General features: G+C 40.4%; 2 protein-coding genes across 2 annotated transcripts in view; one reads left to right on the top strand and one right to left on the bottom strand.

Moving 5' to 3' along the window:
- Positions 1 to 3,729: 3,729 nt before the first annotated feature.
- Positions 3,730 to 11,682, top strand: fsd1 (fibronectin type III and SPRY domain containing 1). The gene is made up of 13 exons (XM_035653330.1): positions 3,730 to 3,911; positions 4,705 to 4,800; positions 4,922 to 5,053; positions 6,002 to 6,103; positions 6,368 to 6,390; positions 6,826 to 6,947; positions 8,219 to 8,428; positions 8,527 to 8,625; positions 9,026 to 9,173; positions 9,286 to 9,368; positions 10,075 to 10,326; positions 10,872 to 10,960; positions 11,059 to 11,682. Exons 1-13 carry the CDS (start codon positions 3,897 to 3,899, stop codon positions 11,167 to 11,169), a joined length of 1,482 nt encoding a protein of 493 aa, XP_035509223.1. The 5' UTR covers positions 3,730 to 3,896; the 3' UTR covers positions 11,170 to 11,682.
- A 1,077-nt stretch (positions 11,683 to 12,759) lies between these two features.
- The window catches only part of LOC118321812 (signal-transducing adaptor protein 1-like), a gene marked incomplete in the record, with an annotated part of 7,344 nt that continues 3,290 nt past the window's right edge, over positions 12,760 to 16,813 (bottom strand). The window contains 6 exon segments of the mRNA XM_035653331.1: positions 12,760 to 13,527; positions 13,651 to 13,797; positions 13,916 to 13,966; positions 14,085 to 14,159; positions 15,669 to 15,758; positions 15,931 to 16,033. Of these exon segments, the coding sequence (XP_035509224.1) occupies positions 13,463 to 13,527; positions 13,651 to 13,797; positions 13,916 to 13,966; positions 14,085 to 14,159; positions 15,669 to 15,758; positions 15,931 to 16,033 (531 nt within the window).

Raw genomic sequence — 16,813 nt, 5'->3', positions numbered from 1 at the left:
TAATATCACAAATGTCTCAATAAGAAGTTATAATTGTGGACAAATACGGTGCATTAATAAACACTTAAAACAACTACATTATCAATAGTGCGCTATAAAACAGGGGTTGCCAAACTTTTTCACGTCAAAGACCCTGACAAAAAATGCACATTCGACCCCGGACACCCAATTTAAAAGGGTTCTGTATTAAGAAATCCCCTCTGAGAATTGCTTGAAGTTTGAAGTCTTCATAATCAATCAGTGATCAACTGCAACCACTATACATTCTATGTAAGTTGTAATTTATTATATAAATAAAAACTGAGAGATATATATAATGAGATAAAACGTAAATTATTGTATTCCTCCTTTTGCTGGGGACCCNTTATAAACCATTTAGTAAATGTTTGTATGCTAGTTATCAATGTTAAGTAGGGCGACTTAAAGTGCAGTGTTACCGGCTTTATGAGTACAAGTAATACTTACATATAATGACTAATGTTTCTGTTCCATTATAATCAATATTGGAAGGAATCTCTTCTGTAACTTTGCAATAGTACCATCCACTGTTGTTCTCTGTAGCACTTGAAGTGTGATCCAACAACAGCTCTTTGCTGTCATTCTTGCTTTTAGGCACCATCTTGATAGAAATATTGTGGGTTTCATTGAACGAAGGCCCAATGGGGTTAAAATACCAGTATACCCGGAATCTCTCAGAGTCATTCAAATTCACACTGCAGTTCAAAGTCAGAGGGGAACCAAAAGGAACTTTTCTTTGTTTTCCATCCAGATTCACAGGAGCTTGACCTGATATCCCCATGGCTGCTACTGCTACTGTAGATAGATAGATAGATAGACTAGATGAGGATAGAGTAATTAAGATAAGATACAGATTAGGATAGGATAGATAGATAGATAGATAGATAGATATCGGTCAGCCAGTATCAAAAGTCTACAAACAGGCAAATGTGTTTCATTCTACAGGTGAAATTCACTATCTATCAAACAGCCTCATGTTATAACTCTATTGCATTGTTTTTTGTAGCATATTGTCTGTTTTGATCTTACCTGTGAGGAACACCAGAGTTGCCTGTTTCAGCCACATTTCCATTGTATCATGTGAGAGGTGGTCTTCTGCTCAGACTCATCCTGTCTCTGCTGCCTGCCTGTCTGCAAATATGTCAGCACTAAGCACAAAAACGTATGTGTGTGTGTGTGTGTCTGTGGGTGGGAGGAGGAGTTTTTTGTCTCACTGTACTGTGAGAATAAGTTGCTTTTACTGAGTTGTGGAGGTTGCATAAACAACAATTGAGGATGGAAATGGTGTAGGCTTTATAAAAGAGAGATTACTAATATTTACACTAATGCACAGTTGTTTCATTTGCTTTTAATCAAAAGACATCAAAGCAGCAGGCTGCTGCAAACTCACAGCTAAAAATGTATATCCTGCTGCTGTCACAGTTCTGAAGAATGGTGTCAGACAATTAACCCCTCAGGGAGATAAATATGCATGTGCTGACTTGCTGAATGCCATAAAATACAGAACAGGGCACACAACGATGATATGAGGGGTTTGTGAAACCCTTGTGGGTTTTGGTGGAAGGGTGCTAAAACGCAGTTCACCGTGTCCCGCAGTGTCTTACTAGAAAAGAAGCGCTTGGCTTCCTGTGAGAAGACACAACTTAAGTATGCTGAGGTAAATTAACTTTCTGCTTCAATCTCCAGCCACAACCTACAAAATAATTACAGGAGAGACTACAGAAATGAGGGCTGATAAAATAATATTTATCTCGAAGTAGAGTTTTATGCAGGAGATTTGAAATGTCTACAGAAATACAGTTCAGATCTGAAATCTATGTAGCACTGATTTACTGTGATATATGAACTGGTTTTTAATTCACTTTAAGTCAAATGATGAAGCATAAGTGTCTGTGTTATCTCCGTACGTGAGTGAAAAATTAAGAAAAAAAAGGCCACAAGAAGAAACGTCTGAAGTTTACAGTGGGCGTATAACTTCAACCCTAAGAACTCCATTTCACAGAGAGGCTGAAAGTAGGTCCTGCCTGTAATGTAGTGAAGAAAATTGATCTCAAATCATTTGTTTAGTAGACAGTTTGCATAGATGTGAGTGGGAGCTGTGGCTGAAATATAACCCATCTATATTTTCAGTTAAATGGAAAATAGGCTACTACAAATTTCCTCTATTATGTATAATAGGATGTATGGTATATACTATATTACATACTTTTGGGGAAAGTTAAAGTTCATTCAACATAACTGGCTGCATATTTTTATCAAGATTTTACTGTAAAATGTGCTAGTTATACATATACATGTACAGTTTACCAGTGTGGCTCTGATATTGGATCTCATCAATAAAAAAGGATTATACATTTTTGTTATACTGATTATACTTTACTTTTTATTCTTCCTTGCTATGCTAATAAAGACAAACACAATATTCTGTTTGTCTTAAAACATTTTGCTAACAGTGACGTGGATACAACACACTGTGCACTTTCAGAAACATGTAAGATCAGAAATGAGTCTGACAGGTCATGTTAAATGATAAAGGGATATTTGTGTCATGAGCTGGTAAAGGCGATGGCATTAAAGAGACAGCCAGGAACCTTAAATACTAGCCAAGGTGATGTATCAAGGACAAATGCTGAATTATTGCTACATAATGCTGTAAATCCTATTTATTTCTTTTTTTATTCAAACTCTACCTGGACAAACAAATAAATTAATTTTCTCAAGGGTTAAAGAAACAGAGGAATACATATGTTGACTGTGTGAGTTTCTTTTTTATAATTTTATTAGCTACTGTTATCGGAGATTTGCACCACTATAGTACAATAATTGGATTCTGTAATAATACATAATTATGCATTATATGAAGAGGCCTTGCTTTTTTATCCACAGGTCCACCAGTTTTACCCGCCATGTTTCTACAGTAGCCCGGGATTGGACAACCTAAGCACTGGCTCTAGTGTGTTTATCTAAGTCTGTTGTTTAGTATTAAGTTTTTAGGTGCACACTTATTTATTTATATTTACAATATCCATAACTATTGATGCTTAGCTTCTCGATCACATGCTTGTCTGTACTGTAACTGTAATATGATTGTATTGGTTTGGACAAGCTTTCTGTGCATATGTAACATAAAATTATGTTGAATGCCATTTAAATGCATTTGTTTTCCTACTTTAATATTTACTATATTATATTTATTTTATGTTCTTCACTTCAGATAGCAGCAGTACACATGAAGATATTGCCAGTGGTGATAAATATTCATACCCCTGTTTAGAAGCCTAGTGACTGAAAACTGTATATTCTCTGACTTTAGGTAGAGTGAATGGAAAGCAAGTGTCATTTTCAAGATAGAAAGTTCATTTTAGGCTTATGAAGTTTATGAATATGGAACGTTTTCTATGTATAAGTGAGGAAGTGATATTCAAGTGTCAGTAAACTTTCCCCTTTTGTTCCAGGATACTCCCTGACCATTGTTATACTTGTGTGACTATTTATGTAATTGTAGTGCCTTAATATTGACATTTAGATCATTTTGACAGAAACATTCTCCCCAAACCAAGGAAATAATAGTGGAAACATTATGAGTGCTGGACCTGGCTCCTGGTCTCTCTGCTTTTCTCCGGCAGTCCCTGAAGGCAGCCTTACTCAACCTTTACAACAGAAAACATCAGTACCCAGAATCCTCCTCTGCCGCATGCGCTGTACGCACTACGGCCCAAAGGCGTTGGTGGTTGGTGTCCGTACGAAGATGCGTTGCACTCCGGCAGCAGCATCAGTACCAGCTCCGCCGTGCTAATACACCAAAAACACCGGGGCACGGAGGAGAAATACCGGCGGGGTCTGCGGCTCGAGCGGCGCCGGAGCATCGGAGCGGCGAGATGGGAGACCAGAAGGTGAGCCGGAGCCCGAGGAACAGGTGTCTCTGATGGGGGGAAGCCGTTTCAGGGCGTAGTGTACAAAGGAAGGAGGGGGACGAGCTGCGGAATTGGGGGAGTTTGCAGTCCGGGCTCGTGTTTCCCAGAGAGGTTTTTCTAAGTGGATCGGTGTTCGTCCGGTTGAAGGTGAGCTCTGTCTGGTGCACGACATCGATGACTTTGATATCGATGTATCGGCCGTTACAGGCAGGGACAGCGGGGGCCTTGGCGCAGCTCCTCTCGCATCAACAAACATTACACAGTCCGTCAGTATGAATGGGCTTCACTGTGGGACGGCCAGTTGAGACACAACACAACGAGAGTGGCCACATATCAAAGCTGTGATCCGTGTAATAATCGACCCAGTGTGCGTCCAGGCCCTTTTTAAGTCGGCTGTTCAATGGTTGTGGAGCTGCATTATTAAATTATGAATGCGCATCCTTCCGCCCGTGAAGTGTCCTCCCTCCCTCCCTCTCTCTCTGTGCACTGGGGCTAGGTCCCTCTCTGATCCAATCTGGACAACACATGTTTATTCATGTTTAGAAAGGGAGCTCAAAGCCTACAGCTCCTTGTGTCCTTTCCAAACAAAACACCGGCGAGCACAACTGCAACCACAGACGATGTGGAGTGAGCAAGGTGCAGTGTTTGGTTAGAAACCTGCAGCCATTCAGCCCTCTGTGCTACAGGCTTTGATGGAGAATAATCAGCTGTATGGGCTTCATAAGGATCAGATTTAGTGTTGTTTTTAGTCAGATTGTGTCTTTCTCATCAGGAATCTCTGCGTAAGATCACCCACACGCTGGCCATGAAGAATGAGGAGATCTCAAACTTTGTCTGCACTCTCAAGCAGAGCCTTGACAACCTAGAGGTACAGAAAACCTACACGGATCAATCCAAATTTAATCCCCCGGCTGCACACAGTTTGGTTTCCTCTGTCAGGGTGTTCAGGTTACTTCATGCGTTCACTCACTTTTTTGCTGTGACACCAGGCGAACTCCGGTCGAGTGCAGGAGGACCTGGAGTCTGAGTTCACCTCCCTCCACTCTGTTCTGGATGAGATGAAGGAAAACATGATGACGCGCATCAAACAGGAGAGAGCCAGCCGCACATATGAGCTACAGGTACCTGCTGCTGTCTTTACACATCTTTCTTTTTTTGTTTTTAGTAAGAATATTTGAGCTCATCAGAGAAACTTTTTATGTGTGGAAAAGAACGTTTTCTCTTTCTTACAATTTCTCGATCACCAGATGAATGATGCATTTTTTTGCTTTGAAGTCAGAACATTTCCAGAAAAAACTGCCACCTGACCTTTTCAGTGTATGACTAAAAACTAAAACGGTGTTCTCAAAGCTCGAACCGAGAACCTGACTTTGTGGAGGAAACTTTAAATGTCAGGAACTTTGCTCTGAGCTTGAGCAATACGATGCATGATGAGTGTGGGAATTATGTTTTTTTCAGTTCAATTTTCACTGGAAAAACTGTCTAGGGGAGCTGTACCAAATAAACATGATTCATTTGTGGGCCAGAGCCTCTCTGCAGAGCTACAGTACTTCATTATAATGCTGTTTGGTCTCACATTTTGCCTTCATCCAAACATTGCAGCTTCTGTGATTTGTATATGGCACGTGGACATATTTTAAACAAATAATATTACATTTAAAAGGATGAAATACTCCACTACAAAATGAGTGCTTGGATGCATCTAGAGAGATATTATTATATTTTTCTTTGCTTTTAAAGTTCTGTCACCAAACAGCTGATTTTGAGTTGATTTTGAATGTTTCTTTAAAGCAATCATTCCAGTTCACATGTACACTATTAAACGGTTGTATATAATTATACCCAGGTCAAAATACCACAGATTGTGTACTTCTCAAAGTCCTCTGTTTATGTCTTTGCTGCATGCATCAAAAGCTCTGCAGCCTCAGGACCAAGCCATGACTCTCAAATGATGCAGCAAAACTCCATAGCCTCCGCAGGGAACACAGTAGTCCCATTGTTCCTAAAGAAAAACGTGTAAAAGTCTGCAGATGTGACTCTATTTGACTGTGGTTCTGTATTTTTCTCAGAGTCAGCTGAGCGCCTGTTCCAAAGCCCTGGAGAGTTCGGAGGAGCTGCTGGAGCTGGCCAACCAGACGCTGTGCTCCTCCGAGACGGACGGTTTCACTCAGGTAACAGGCCCACTGCACTGCTGATGTCATGCTGCTGCACTGTTCCCTCCGCTCGCTGTTTGTAACTTCATTTTTTTAATGACTGATGGTGAATTCCCATATGTATACGAGTTAATCTGTCCCTCTTGTGGTGTCATACTACCAGTTATTTTAACACAGCCACCAGCGACTTTTTGTGTTAAATGACAACATGATGGGCTACAACTCAGTTTTCTCTTCGCTCCGTATCTCTCCTTTTCCTTTCCCTCTCTGCTTCTCCTCCAGGCGGCCAAAGACATTAAGGATAGGTATAGTACTCAGCCATCCATTGCTTCCCTTTTGTCATAGCCTCTTGTAACCATTGAGCCATCTCATAATGTAGCATGCATGCATTCAAACTACCACACCCATTTCGTAGACAATAAGCACTATGGAAAACCTTCCACTCGAGAGCCTTTTGTCTTTGTGTTTGCCACTGTCTTCTCAAGTCTGTACCATCCTGTGTCAGCCCCTCCCTCAGTGACTGCTGCTCCCTCTCTAGCTCCGCTTTCTAAATGTCAATCAGGGTGATGAGTTCAGTGGTAGTAACAGAAATCTAGTTAGCAGCCTTTTTTCTTAGCGAGCAGTATTAGAATTAGTTTTTTTTTTTTTTACGCCTCTGATCCTGTCGAATAATGGACCACGCTTGTTTTCCACTCCGTGTGTTTGTGTGTGTTTTTGTGTGTTTCTCTCTTTGTCCGCAGCGTGACAATGGCTCCAGCCTTTCGCCTCTCCCTGAAGGCTAAAGCCAGTGACAACATGAGTCACTTGATGGTGGATTTCAGCCAGGAGAGAGGGATGTTGCAGGGACTCAGATTTCTCCCAGGTCTGCTCCACTTTTAATGCAAAGAAATAGACAGAAGCTGCAGACGGTGATTATATAAAGTACATTTATTACGCCAGCACTGTACAGTACTTGTACTTTACTGGAGTTTCCCCATCTCATGCTATTTTATACTTCCACTCCACTACATTTCAGAGGGAATTAGCATACTTTTTGCTTCATTATATTTATTTAACAGCTGTAGTTACTGTTATTCATTAAATATATTTATATTTGAGTCCTTTATCTTCCCAAAATATGTAAAGATATGTTTTCAATAAAAATCATTTGAATTATTTTCTAAAATCAGGTCCCATTTTTCTTAATTCTATTGCAGCGACATGCCTGATTCTTTCTTATTTTCTTTCTTATTAGAATAAGATCAATTCAATCAGTTCTTTTGACAGATTCATTCATTTGTTCACTTGTTTTACGTAAATATGTATTTTTGAGGAGCCAGTTATAGCCAGAATAGATATTTTGTGAGATTGGGGCTTTCACAGACTGAACTGCCCAATATATAACGTTCGATCTGTATACTTTGTTGTCTTATAAAGACAAATCCATGGTAACCACACACAGACATACACTCTGTCTGAGAGTCTAATCACAGCAAAACAGACACAAGTCGAACCAGCCACTGTTGCATTTAGTTCCAGATGACAACGTGTATGTGAAAGGGGTCGTTCACGTCGCTGAAACCACAGAGATTTATCAGCTGCCTCTGCAGCTGTGTGAGCTTCTTAACCTCTTTAGTTCACTGGTGTGGTTTTACACAAGGCTACGTGTTTACTGAGTATCTTCACTAACAGCAAAACTCCGATAAAACCACTGTACGCCACCTGTTAAGCAACATATGGACAGATGTTAGTGGTTAGCTGCTGATAAAAGTTGAACATTTAGCAGCTAAAGAGCCGGATATTTCCCTCCAGAGACCAAAACGGAGCTAAATATGGAGTGAATATTGGTCAGATGGACACAAACAAAAATCCAAATGAATGATAATGTTGCTCTGTATCTGATCTTTAGCCACAAAGTTTAGCCACAAGTTTAAGCTGTGTAGCTCGTTTTAGCTTGTTTTGGGATAATTCTGCCCCCAAGTGGCCAAAATCAATTGATGCAGCTGTAACATTACTCCAACGTGACATCTCACGTCATCATGAACTATTTGATCCACTAAATGTCTTGTTACTGAATATTTCACACGATACTAAAAGTGTTGAACAAGAGTAGAGGAAGTAGATTTTTGATATTTAACCGTATCTTCTCTTCAGTTCCTGCCACTCCAGAGATCCAGGTCTCAGAATGCCAAGTGTGCGACAACACCGTGACTGTAGTGTGGAGCCTACCAGAACCTGACAGCAAGATAGACCATTACATCCTGGAGCACCGACGCACGAACCACGAGGGCCCGCCGCGCATCAGAGAGGACTACCCCTGGATGGTGGTGGAGGGGATTAAAGAGCTGGAGCACACACTCACGGGTAGGAGGAGGACTGTGAGGAGATATTTGTTGTCTTAACTTGAAGAAGAAGCTGACTCATAAAGGGATCCTTTCTGTGTTTTTTATTTTTATTTTTAGGTCTGCGCTTTGACACCCGGTACTTGACATTCAGAGTGAGAGCGTGTAACAAGGCCGTGGCAGGAGAGTTCTCTGAGCCCGTCACACTAGAAACCCACGGTGAGAACACTGGACGCAAACTCAGGAGGCTGGATTGTTGCATGAGAAGTCTGTGGGTTCTGGGAATGTGAATTTTGGATTGTTTTTCAGTGTGTTAAAGGTCCAGTGTGACACATTTAGCATGATCTATTGACAGAAATGGGATATAATATTCATTTAGAAGTTTTTGTTAACTTAGAATGAGCCGTTTTATCTACAGAGAAACAGGTCCTCTTCTACGGAGTCCGCCATGTTTATACAGTAGCCCAGAACAGACAAACCAACCACCATAGTTTCTCCTTCACATTTTGAAAGGGAGAGTGAAGCGAGGGAGTTGTACTTCGCAACCACTCAGCAAGATGCAACTAAATCCTGCACACTGGTCCTTTAATAAAAAGCATTTCTCGTTTTCCTTTCGCAGCCTTCAACTTCAAACTGGACGCTGCTTCGTCCCACCAGAACTTGAAGGTGGAGGACTTGAGTGTGGAGTGGGACAGCAGTGGAGGGAAGATACAAGACATCCGCAAGGAAAAGAACCGAACCAACTCCCCGATGCACTCTCCAGCCAGGTTTGTATGAATGTAAACTTACAGTCTGGGCTTTGACCTCATAAGGTCTGTGGTCACTGTCATTAAGAATAAATCTCATAAATATGGATCTTTGTCCGCTGTCTGTGATCAGGTCAGCCCTGATGTCACCTAAGAGAGCGCCAACAGCTCGGCCCGGCAGAGACAGATTTACAGCAGAGTCCTACACAGTTCTGGGTAAGAATACACACAAAAAACCAACATAACAAACATATTTCTACATCTCTAGCAGTAAAACACACCTGAAGTTACGACTGTACAGTTATTTAAAATCCAGCTGCTCTGGAAAAAGTTAAGAGATACCTTTTTTTAACTGAAACTGACAAAAAAACATCTAACACCTTACTGAGGTTTGTAGGGTAACTTATAAGCCCAGCTGGCCTTGCTGGTAAACAAGAGAAAAAAAAAATGATGCAAAGATATAGTAGACTACGACTGACTGACTTACTTACTTACTTACTTACTTACTTTATTGATCCCAAGCTGGGAAATTGCAGTTTGTAGCTACCCAGGTAAGCTAGTTAGCTAACTCTTCCAACATTAATTTCACACTCATGAATAAAGAGAGTTGGTGTGCTCCGAACATTGCAGTTCTTTGCATTAAAGCTGGTTTTACAGTTAAGTTTTGTGGCATTATTTGTACGCTCCATTTCCTTTTTAGTTGTTGCTATTTTCTCATGTTGCTCATTTCAAAACCAATTTTCATTGGAAGGCTCTCCTGCGAAACTGTTTCCAGTTGTATCATATGAGGTCATATCAAATGTTACGTAACCGTAACGCTCAACTACCCTAATACTGACACGCTTCTCGAAACGATGCACTCCAGCTCGTGTTGACACTGTAACTCTAGACATTTATCATGTGGGGTCATGTCTCATGACAGCTGACACCATGATCGACGCTGGCCATCAGTACTGGGAGGTGCGGTTTGACAAGGAGAGCAAAGCCTTCGCTGTGGGTGTCGCCCTGCGGAGCCTCGGACGATTCGACCAGTTGGGGAAAAGTAGCGCTTCCTGGTGCATCCACCTGAACAACTGGCTGCAGCAGAGCCTCACAGCCAAGCACAACAACAAGGCTCGGACACTGGACTGTCCCATCCCAAACAGTATAGGAGTCTACGTAAACTATGACGAAGGTGCGATAAATACTCCACAAAATAAACACTGATGTGAAAAATATGTTGCAAATGATCAGGTTACATTTAGAAACGAGAGTTTTTTTTATTGTCTATATTCAGTGGCAATTATCTGTTTAGTGATTCTGTATAAAATAGTACTTTTTAATATTTTTATAGAATTAATCAATAGACAGAAATTAAACAATTTAAAAACTAATTTATTCTAAACAATGTGTTTCTTTGAGGTTAGAAACCTCTTTTGAATGGAAAACCCTGCCAAGAAGGCAGCATAAAATGTTGAAGACAAAACAATACAAAACTAGACCACAGATTAAACATGACTAAAATCAGATAACTGCTACTTTTCTATGATTATACTACTGTAAATTGAATATCTTTGCATTTTGGGCTGTTTGGACAAAACAAGCAATTTGATGACATTCCTTTTTTCTTTTTTTTTTCTTTTTTACAATTTATAAAGTAAACAAAAAATAATCAAATCAACAATAAAAATGTCAGTTGTTTTTAATATAGTACATATTTGCCATCTTTATTCTCTGCAGGTGTACTGTCTTTCTACAACGCCAAAACTAAGCAGCTGATGCACACTTTCAAAACCAAGTTCCAGCAGCCAGTTATACCAGCTTTCATGGTGAGAAAAGCTTTTTTAAATACATCCCTTATCTAGAACAATCCTCCATTGTTGTTTTTGAGTTTTAAAACTTTCTGTTGTTGTGTCACCACCTGCAGGTGTGGAATGGCAGTTTTTCGGTAGTGACGGGCCTGCAGGTTCCCAGCGTGGTGCAGAGCGGCCAGAGGAAGAACAGCGGCACCAGCAGCTCCAACGCCAGCCTCACCTAGACCCATCCACTCAGCCAGCCGGACGCCTCACAGCTCCGCTCGACCACAGTCACCGCCGGAGAACCTGGCTGCGGTCAAAGCCATATCATGGAAGAGTTACATCACTGGAAGATGATGGTTTAGCCTGTTCCACATGCAGTGTTTGTGTTGCATGACAACAAAGATGGTTCTGGGAACAAGTGAGACATCTGCACCGTCAGTGACAGAATTCTTCAGATGTATGACTCTGGCTGTTGTGATTGCTTGGGACACGTTAGCTGTAGTCTTACTAGTTTTCCTCTACACATTCATTTAGCACTGTCCCACTGCTGCTAGAGCAATGATTTAGCGCTGGCCGCTGCCCTTCCTTTCCTTTCCATCACCAAAACTGTCAGTCGTACTGTCAATGCAGCCAGCTGCAGGTGCAGGGTCAAGGCCTGTCCTGTCTGCTCTCTCCCTGTGCCTTCCTCCTCATTTCCAAACTGATAGGCCAAATCGGGTGATCTGTACCAACATGCTAATATTTCACTGCAAGAAATGGTCTCCCTATTTCAAGTTAATACCAACACATTGTGTCAGTGTCAATATAACCTGGTTGTAACATAGCTTAGTGGTAATTATCAGCCTCTTTCCATCAACCAACCCAAATAACAACTTGCTCCTAGAAAACGCTACTGAATAGAATACAATTCATTACTCAATCAGGATTTATTCAACTCTGCTTTGACTGAGCAACTTATAGATCATAAGGAATTACCAACTCGTATTAGGGATGTTGTATTTATTTCTTGCCAAGGCATGCAGACTTAACAGTGTTTACTGCATTTCACTCTTTGTGATCAGGTCTCACACTTTGCGTGCAAGAAACTGGGTCCTTTAGCCTCCTGCTGAAGTCCTGTTTTGGTTTTAATTAGTTAGTGTTGGCTGTGGCGTTTGATCATAATGACAGCCAGACTGCACAGAAAGTTAGCAGGGAGTTTTATCAGTGTAACTCCATGTAGTAATCAGATATGGCTTCAGGTTTTTGGAAATGATTGTACTGTTTACGTTCTGTTCACCTGATTGCACCCTAATGCTTGTATGTACAGTATGTATGTGTCTATACCTAATAACACCGCTTTATTTGCTGAAGAGGAGTCCCATTTATGAGTAGTGGGCTGTCTGTGGTCCAGATATAACAAATAGCTAGCAAGTAGCCTCAGCTAACAAATTGTATTATGAGAGTTAGCCGGGTTTGAGGTACATGTGGGCGAGAAACAAAAGTGATAAACTCTGGAAAACTGATGTTATAAAATCCTTATTTGTGCACCGCCTGACCTCTGAGTAGTGTCCATGTCACACGTTCCACATGGTAACAGTCGCTTTGCCGTGTTGCTCCTTCTGTATGCATCTCCTGAATAACTGTAGCCTGCAATGCTTTAAAGAAGCGTACAGCTGAGAATTATGTTAACTTTTATTTCACAGGCTGACATAATGTCACAATTTATTGTAAATAGTTTTAATTTTTCCACTATACTGTATCAGTCATTGAGGTAATAAAGGAGTGAGAGCACTTTGGTCTTGGATTTCTGCTTCAACGAAGAATGAAACGGCAAGAAAAAAAACAGTCGGTTGTACAAAAAGAGGTTTAACACAGGAATGCGGACCAGGTACAGAACATCATAAAACTGATTGATTTCTAACTGCTGCATGGCACATACTGGTTGCTTGTGCATATGTATCTGATTGGATGTGACGGTAGCAAATGTTTCCTTCACTACAGTATATACAATACATTCACATACAGTAGGTACAGTAACCACAAGCCAATTCAATGGTGTACAATATGTATAAACATCACATGCCTGTAAGGCAGAATAAATATAGCTGTCTAGGCTAAGTAAAAAAATTTTACAAAAATACAACTCAACAGCTGATAACAGTAAAAGTAGTCACAAACACTGATACAGAAGATCTGATACAATCTAAGTAGGAAAATGTACACCAGTGTCAATGGCAAATGTGCAAAATGTACAAGAGAAACACGGTGAGGATAATGTGACATGTACACCCCTCGTTACAGTCGATTCATTTGCTAATGAGTGTCTGAGAGGGGTGAATCAATAGAGTGTTAATCTTCGGAGAGGCTTTGCTGCTGACAGCCAGCTGACGAGGAGGAGCAGAGCCACGACGCAGACGGGGAAGATGCCGTCTGTGTGGAAACCGCTGCTCTCTTCCCGCTCCTATGTGTTGGTTCATGTTGCAGGGACAGACTGAGTAGCTCTGCACTGCTGTTGAGTCACAGACGCTTTAATGGGAATTCAACCAGGAGAGGTCACTCTTGACTCCTTGCCTTTTGTTCCAACTTGAGTTTCAGCTCAGACAGCGTTGCGATAGGAACTGGAACATACCAGACAATAAGTTTGGATATTATGATAAGAAGGTAACACAAAACTGAAAATATATCTATAAATAAATTATTATCTAAAGCAGGTAAAGGCCTCCAGATCAGGGTGGACTTACTCTGTCCCCGACAGTCGGATAAGGCTCTCAACTTCGGGTCGCTGTTCATGGAGCAGGTAGAAGAGGGGGGTGATACAAAGGAGGCCCCTTTGCGAGGAGCAGGAATTGGAGGCATAATTGCTTTCTTTGGAGCATTTTTCTCAGGTTCTATGGAAGACCAAAAACACACAATGATTCACGGTCATAAAAAGATAAGTAATGATTGCAGTCATGACGCAGGTAAATGAAAGACTCCTGAGATTGAAGGATAAGAGGAGGGACTTACCTGGCAGTGGAGCGGCTGGGGAATTCTTTGTCTTTTTGTCTTTCCCGTCCACTGTTTGAACACAGACTTAAGTTAGAAATAGCAATGGAAAAAATGAAGTCACACCTGTTTAGAGAAAGAACAAATGGCAGGAATGGGTTGATTGGGGTTTGGTGGGAGTTATACTCACACTTGTCATTCATATACTCAGACTCTTCTATAAATGGTTCTGCCTCTGGTTCAGGAGTCGGTATTCTTAGAGCTACTGCAAAACAAAAGATGTAATTATAATTATTACAGGGTTGATATATTGTAAGATTATTGACCAAGGTGAGCAAGAACTCCTGTCACAGTACCCTTGAGAAAATCACCTGAACACCAACTGACAGCGGGCAGCTCAGAAGTGAACAGAAATAGACGCTGGTTGAATGCAGGTTTTGAAAACAAACATACGCGTTCGGTCAAATAAAGGTTAACATGAAGTCTGGTCACTGCTTTCTTTCAGACAAAAAGTTCTCAACAATTATTTGATGGATTTCCACATTCTGTACAGACTTTAATGGTCCTCAGAGGACAAACTGACTTTTGGTGATCCTTTTCCTCTAGTGCCACCATGAGATGCATGTCAGAGTTGTTATAGTTAAAGGCAAAAAGCCCCAAAAATATATATGTGTAAAAATAGACACACATAGACAGACATTCACGTCTCCCGCAGGATGATTTGAAAAACAGGTCAAAACTTTCATCATTTGACCAATACTTTGGTTTGTGACCAAACACCTGCAAGACATTCCCACCAGTCTCAGCTGTTCAGTGCTAATTAGCAAATATTAGCATTCTAAGAGGCTAAACTAAGATGGTGAACATGGTAACATTATACTTGCTACACATCAGCATGGAAGCACCATCATTATGAGCATGTTAGCACGAGTGGTTTTCAACCTGGGGGTCAAGACCACGACATAGGGGCGCCCCACAAATCTGAGGGGTCACTAGATGATTAAGAAGATGGGGAAGAAGAAAAACATAAATCTGCTACACCAAGTTTAATTTTTCAGACTTAGCTGTAATATTTGCTGTTTACTTTTGAATTACTAGATAATTTAACTTTTAATAATTACTCAGTAAAACAAGGAAACAAGTCACTCTTTGGTTCAACTAGCCACAACCAGTACACAGTGCAACCGGTGAAGGAGGGTCTGAAGCAGACATTGTTTTAAGGGGTCATAAGCTAAAAAGCTTGAAAACCACTGCTGTAGAAGTTAACATTTGCCTGAGTTACAAAGTCCACAGTAAAACTCTGCAGAGGAATTTCTACCTGCTGCACAAAGGTTCTAAAACAAGCAAACCTTAAGTGATTGGGTGGGTGGAGGTAAGTGGACTCACAATGCAATCATACCTCGACAGAACGACTTCAGTGTTACCACCTTCTTAAAAAACCTTTTATCATGCTAATGTTTTTAAGTTTGAATTCTTATGCACACCCATTGGTAACAAGTGAATTAGCCAACCATAAAAAGAAGATTATACAACATTTTATTTATTTGTTTCGATAATTGGGGTTCAAGTGGTTTTCATTTTGATATAAACAATGAACTAAAAGTACTCTCTTGTGTCATGGGATTTGGAAAAAGTACAAGTACAAACCATGCTGTCAGAGAAGAGGAATTTCCAAATACCTGTGTGAGTCACAGTGCCCGAGCAAACAGGTCTGGCGAACAGTGTAAATAGTTGTTGACGTGTGTGTGTGTTTTTGTATTAATAGACACAGTACCTGGTTTGGGGGGTGGAGTTGGTGGGACAAGGTTTGATGAGGCCTGCTGAACGCTCTTCTCTCCATTTTCATTGTCCGACCGAATATAAGCTGTAAAAAAAAAAATAAAAATAAAAATCCAGAATACCTTTTGCTAAAATGTTTGGTGGATGGAAAAATGTGAGCTTACTTAAATAAGAACTGAGTGAGCAAATGAAAGGCTAAAAGAGAGAAGGAAAAAGAGTGAAAGAGAGAGTGAGAAAAAAAATGGTTTTGTACGTACAGATGTTTTTTTCATATGCCTCTTCAATTATGAAAGGAATCAAAACTCTGTCAGTATTTTCAACTAAATAGTTGATCACATCATGTAGAGTGGGACAGGGAACCTGCACAGAGAAGAGCTTCCTTTTAAAATTTAAGAACAATAAAACGCATACAGGAAATAAAACGGCTCGTGGTTTGACATAAGACTTGACTCCACCACAATAACCACAATAACCACAATTAAGTTTAATTCCTGTAATTACATCTCATTACTGCTGAGAAGGAAACCATGTTGAACTTTGTCAATGACTTGCATGCATCACTTTATCGCAACATGCAACTAACAGCTGAATTAAAGTCTTATGGAACATTATAATTATATTTATTGCCACCTCTGTTTTTACCAGTAACCCTGTGCTACAGTTAATCAGTTCATCTCTCTCACCTTAGCAATAAAATACTCCAGCTATTAAGTACAACTAGTTCTTTCTTACTTAAAGATATAACATGAAACATTTCTGCATTCAAATGTCTATAAACATTACACCTATATTATATATTTTGTTGAGTTGTGTACTTTAACTATTCCAAATGTTTCCAACAATGTTCAAAGTCAGGGAAACATGTAATTTAATTTAGGTAACGCTGCGTATTACTGGTTGCCTGTCAGGGGCGTCATATCCTTTGCACATGTGTCAGTGTTGTGGTTATCTGCCAGAAGCTGTCATAAATTGACTTTTTATCCACATTGTCACAATACACTTTTTAGATCTTGGTCATTTTTAACTATATATTTTAAACGGATGAAGGATTTTAGTCATCAGGTGTCTGGAAATTAAGTTATCAGAGAAACAAGCTGATGAGCAGCAGAAGCTGACTGCAATGACGGCAACAACTCCCAT

This window comes from Morone saxatilis, unplaced genomic scaffold (assembly GCF_004916995.1).
Source record: "Morone saxatilis isolate NCDOM2014 unplaced genomic scaffold, NCSU_SB_2.0 Contig12, whole genome shotgun sequence".
In the NCBI taxonomy this organism is placed as follows: domain Eukaryota; kingdom Metazoa; phylum Chordata; class Actinopteri; family Moronidae; genus Morone; species Morone saxatilis.
This window is presented reverse-complemented; position numbering and strand designations above follow the sequence as displayed.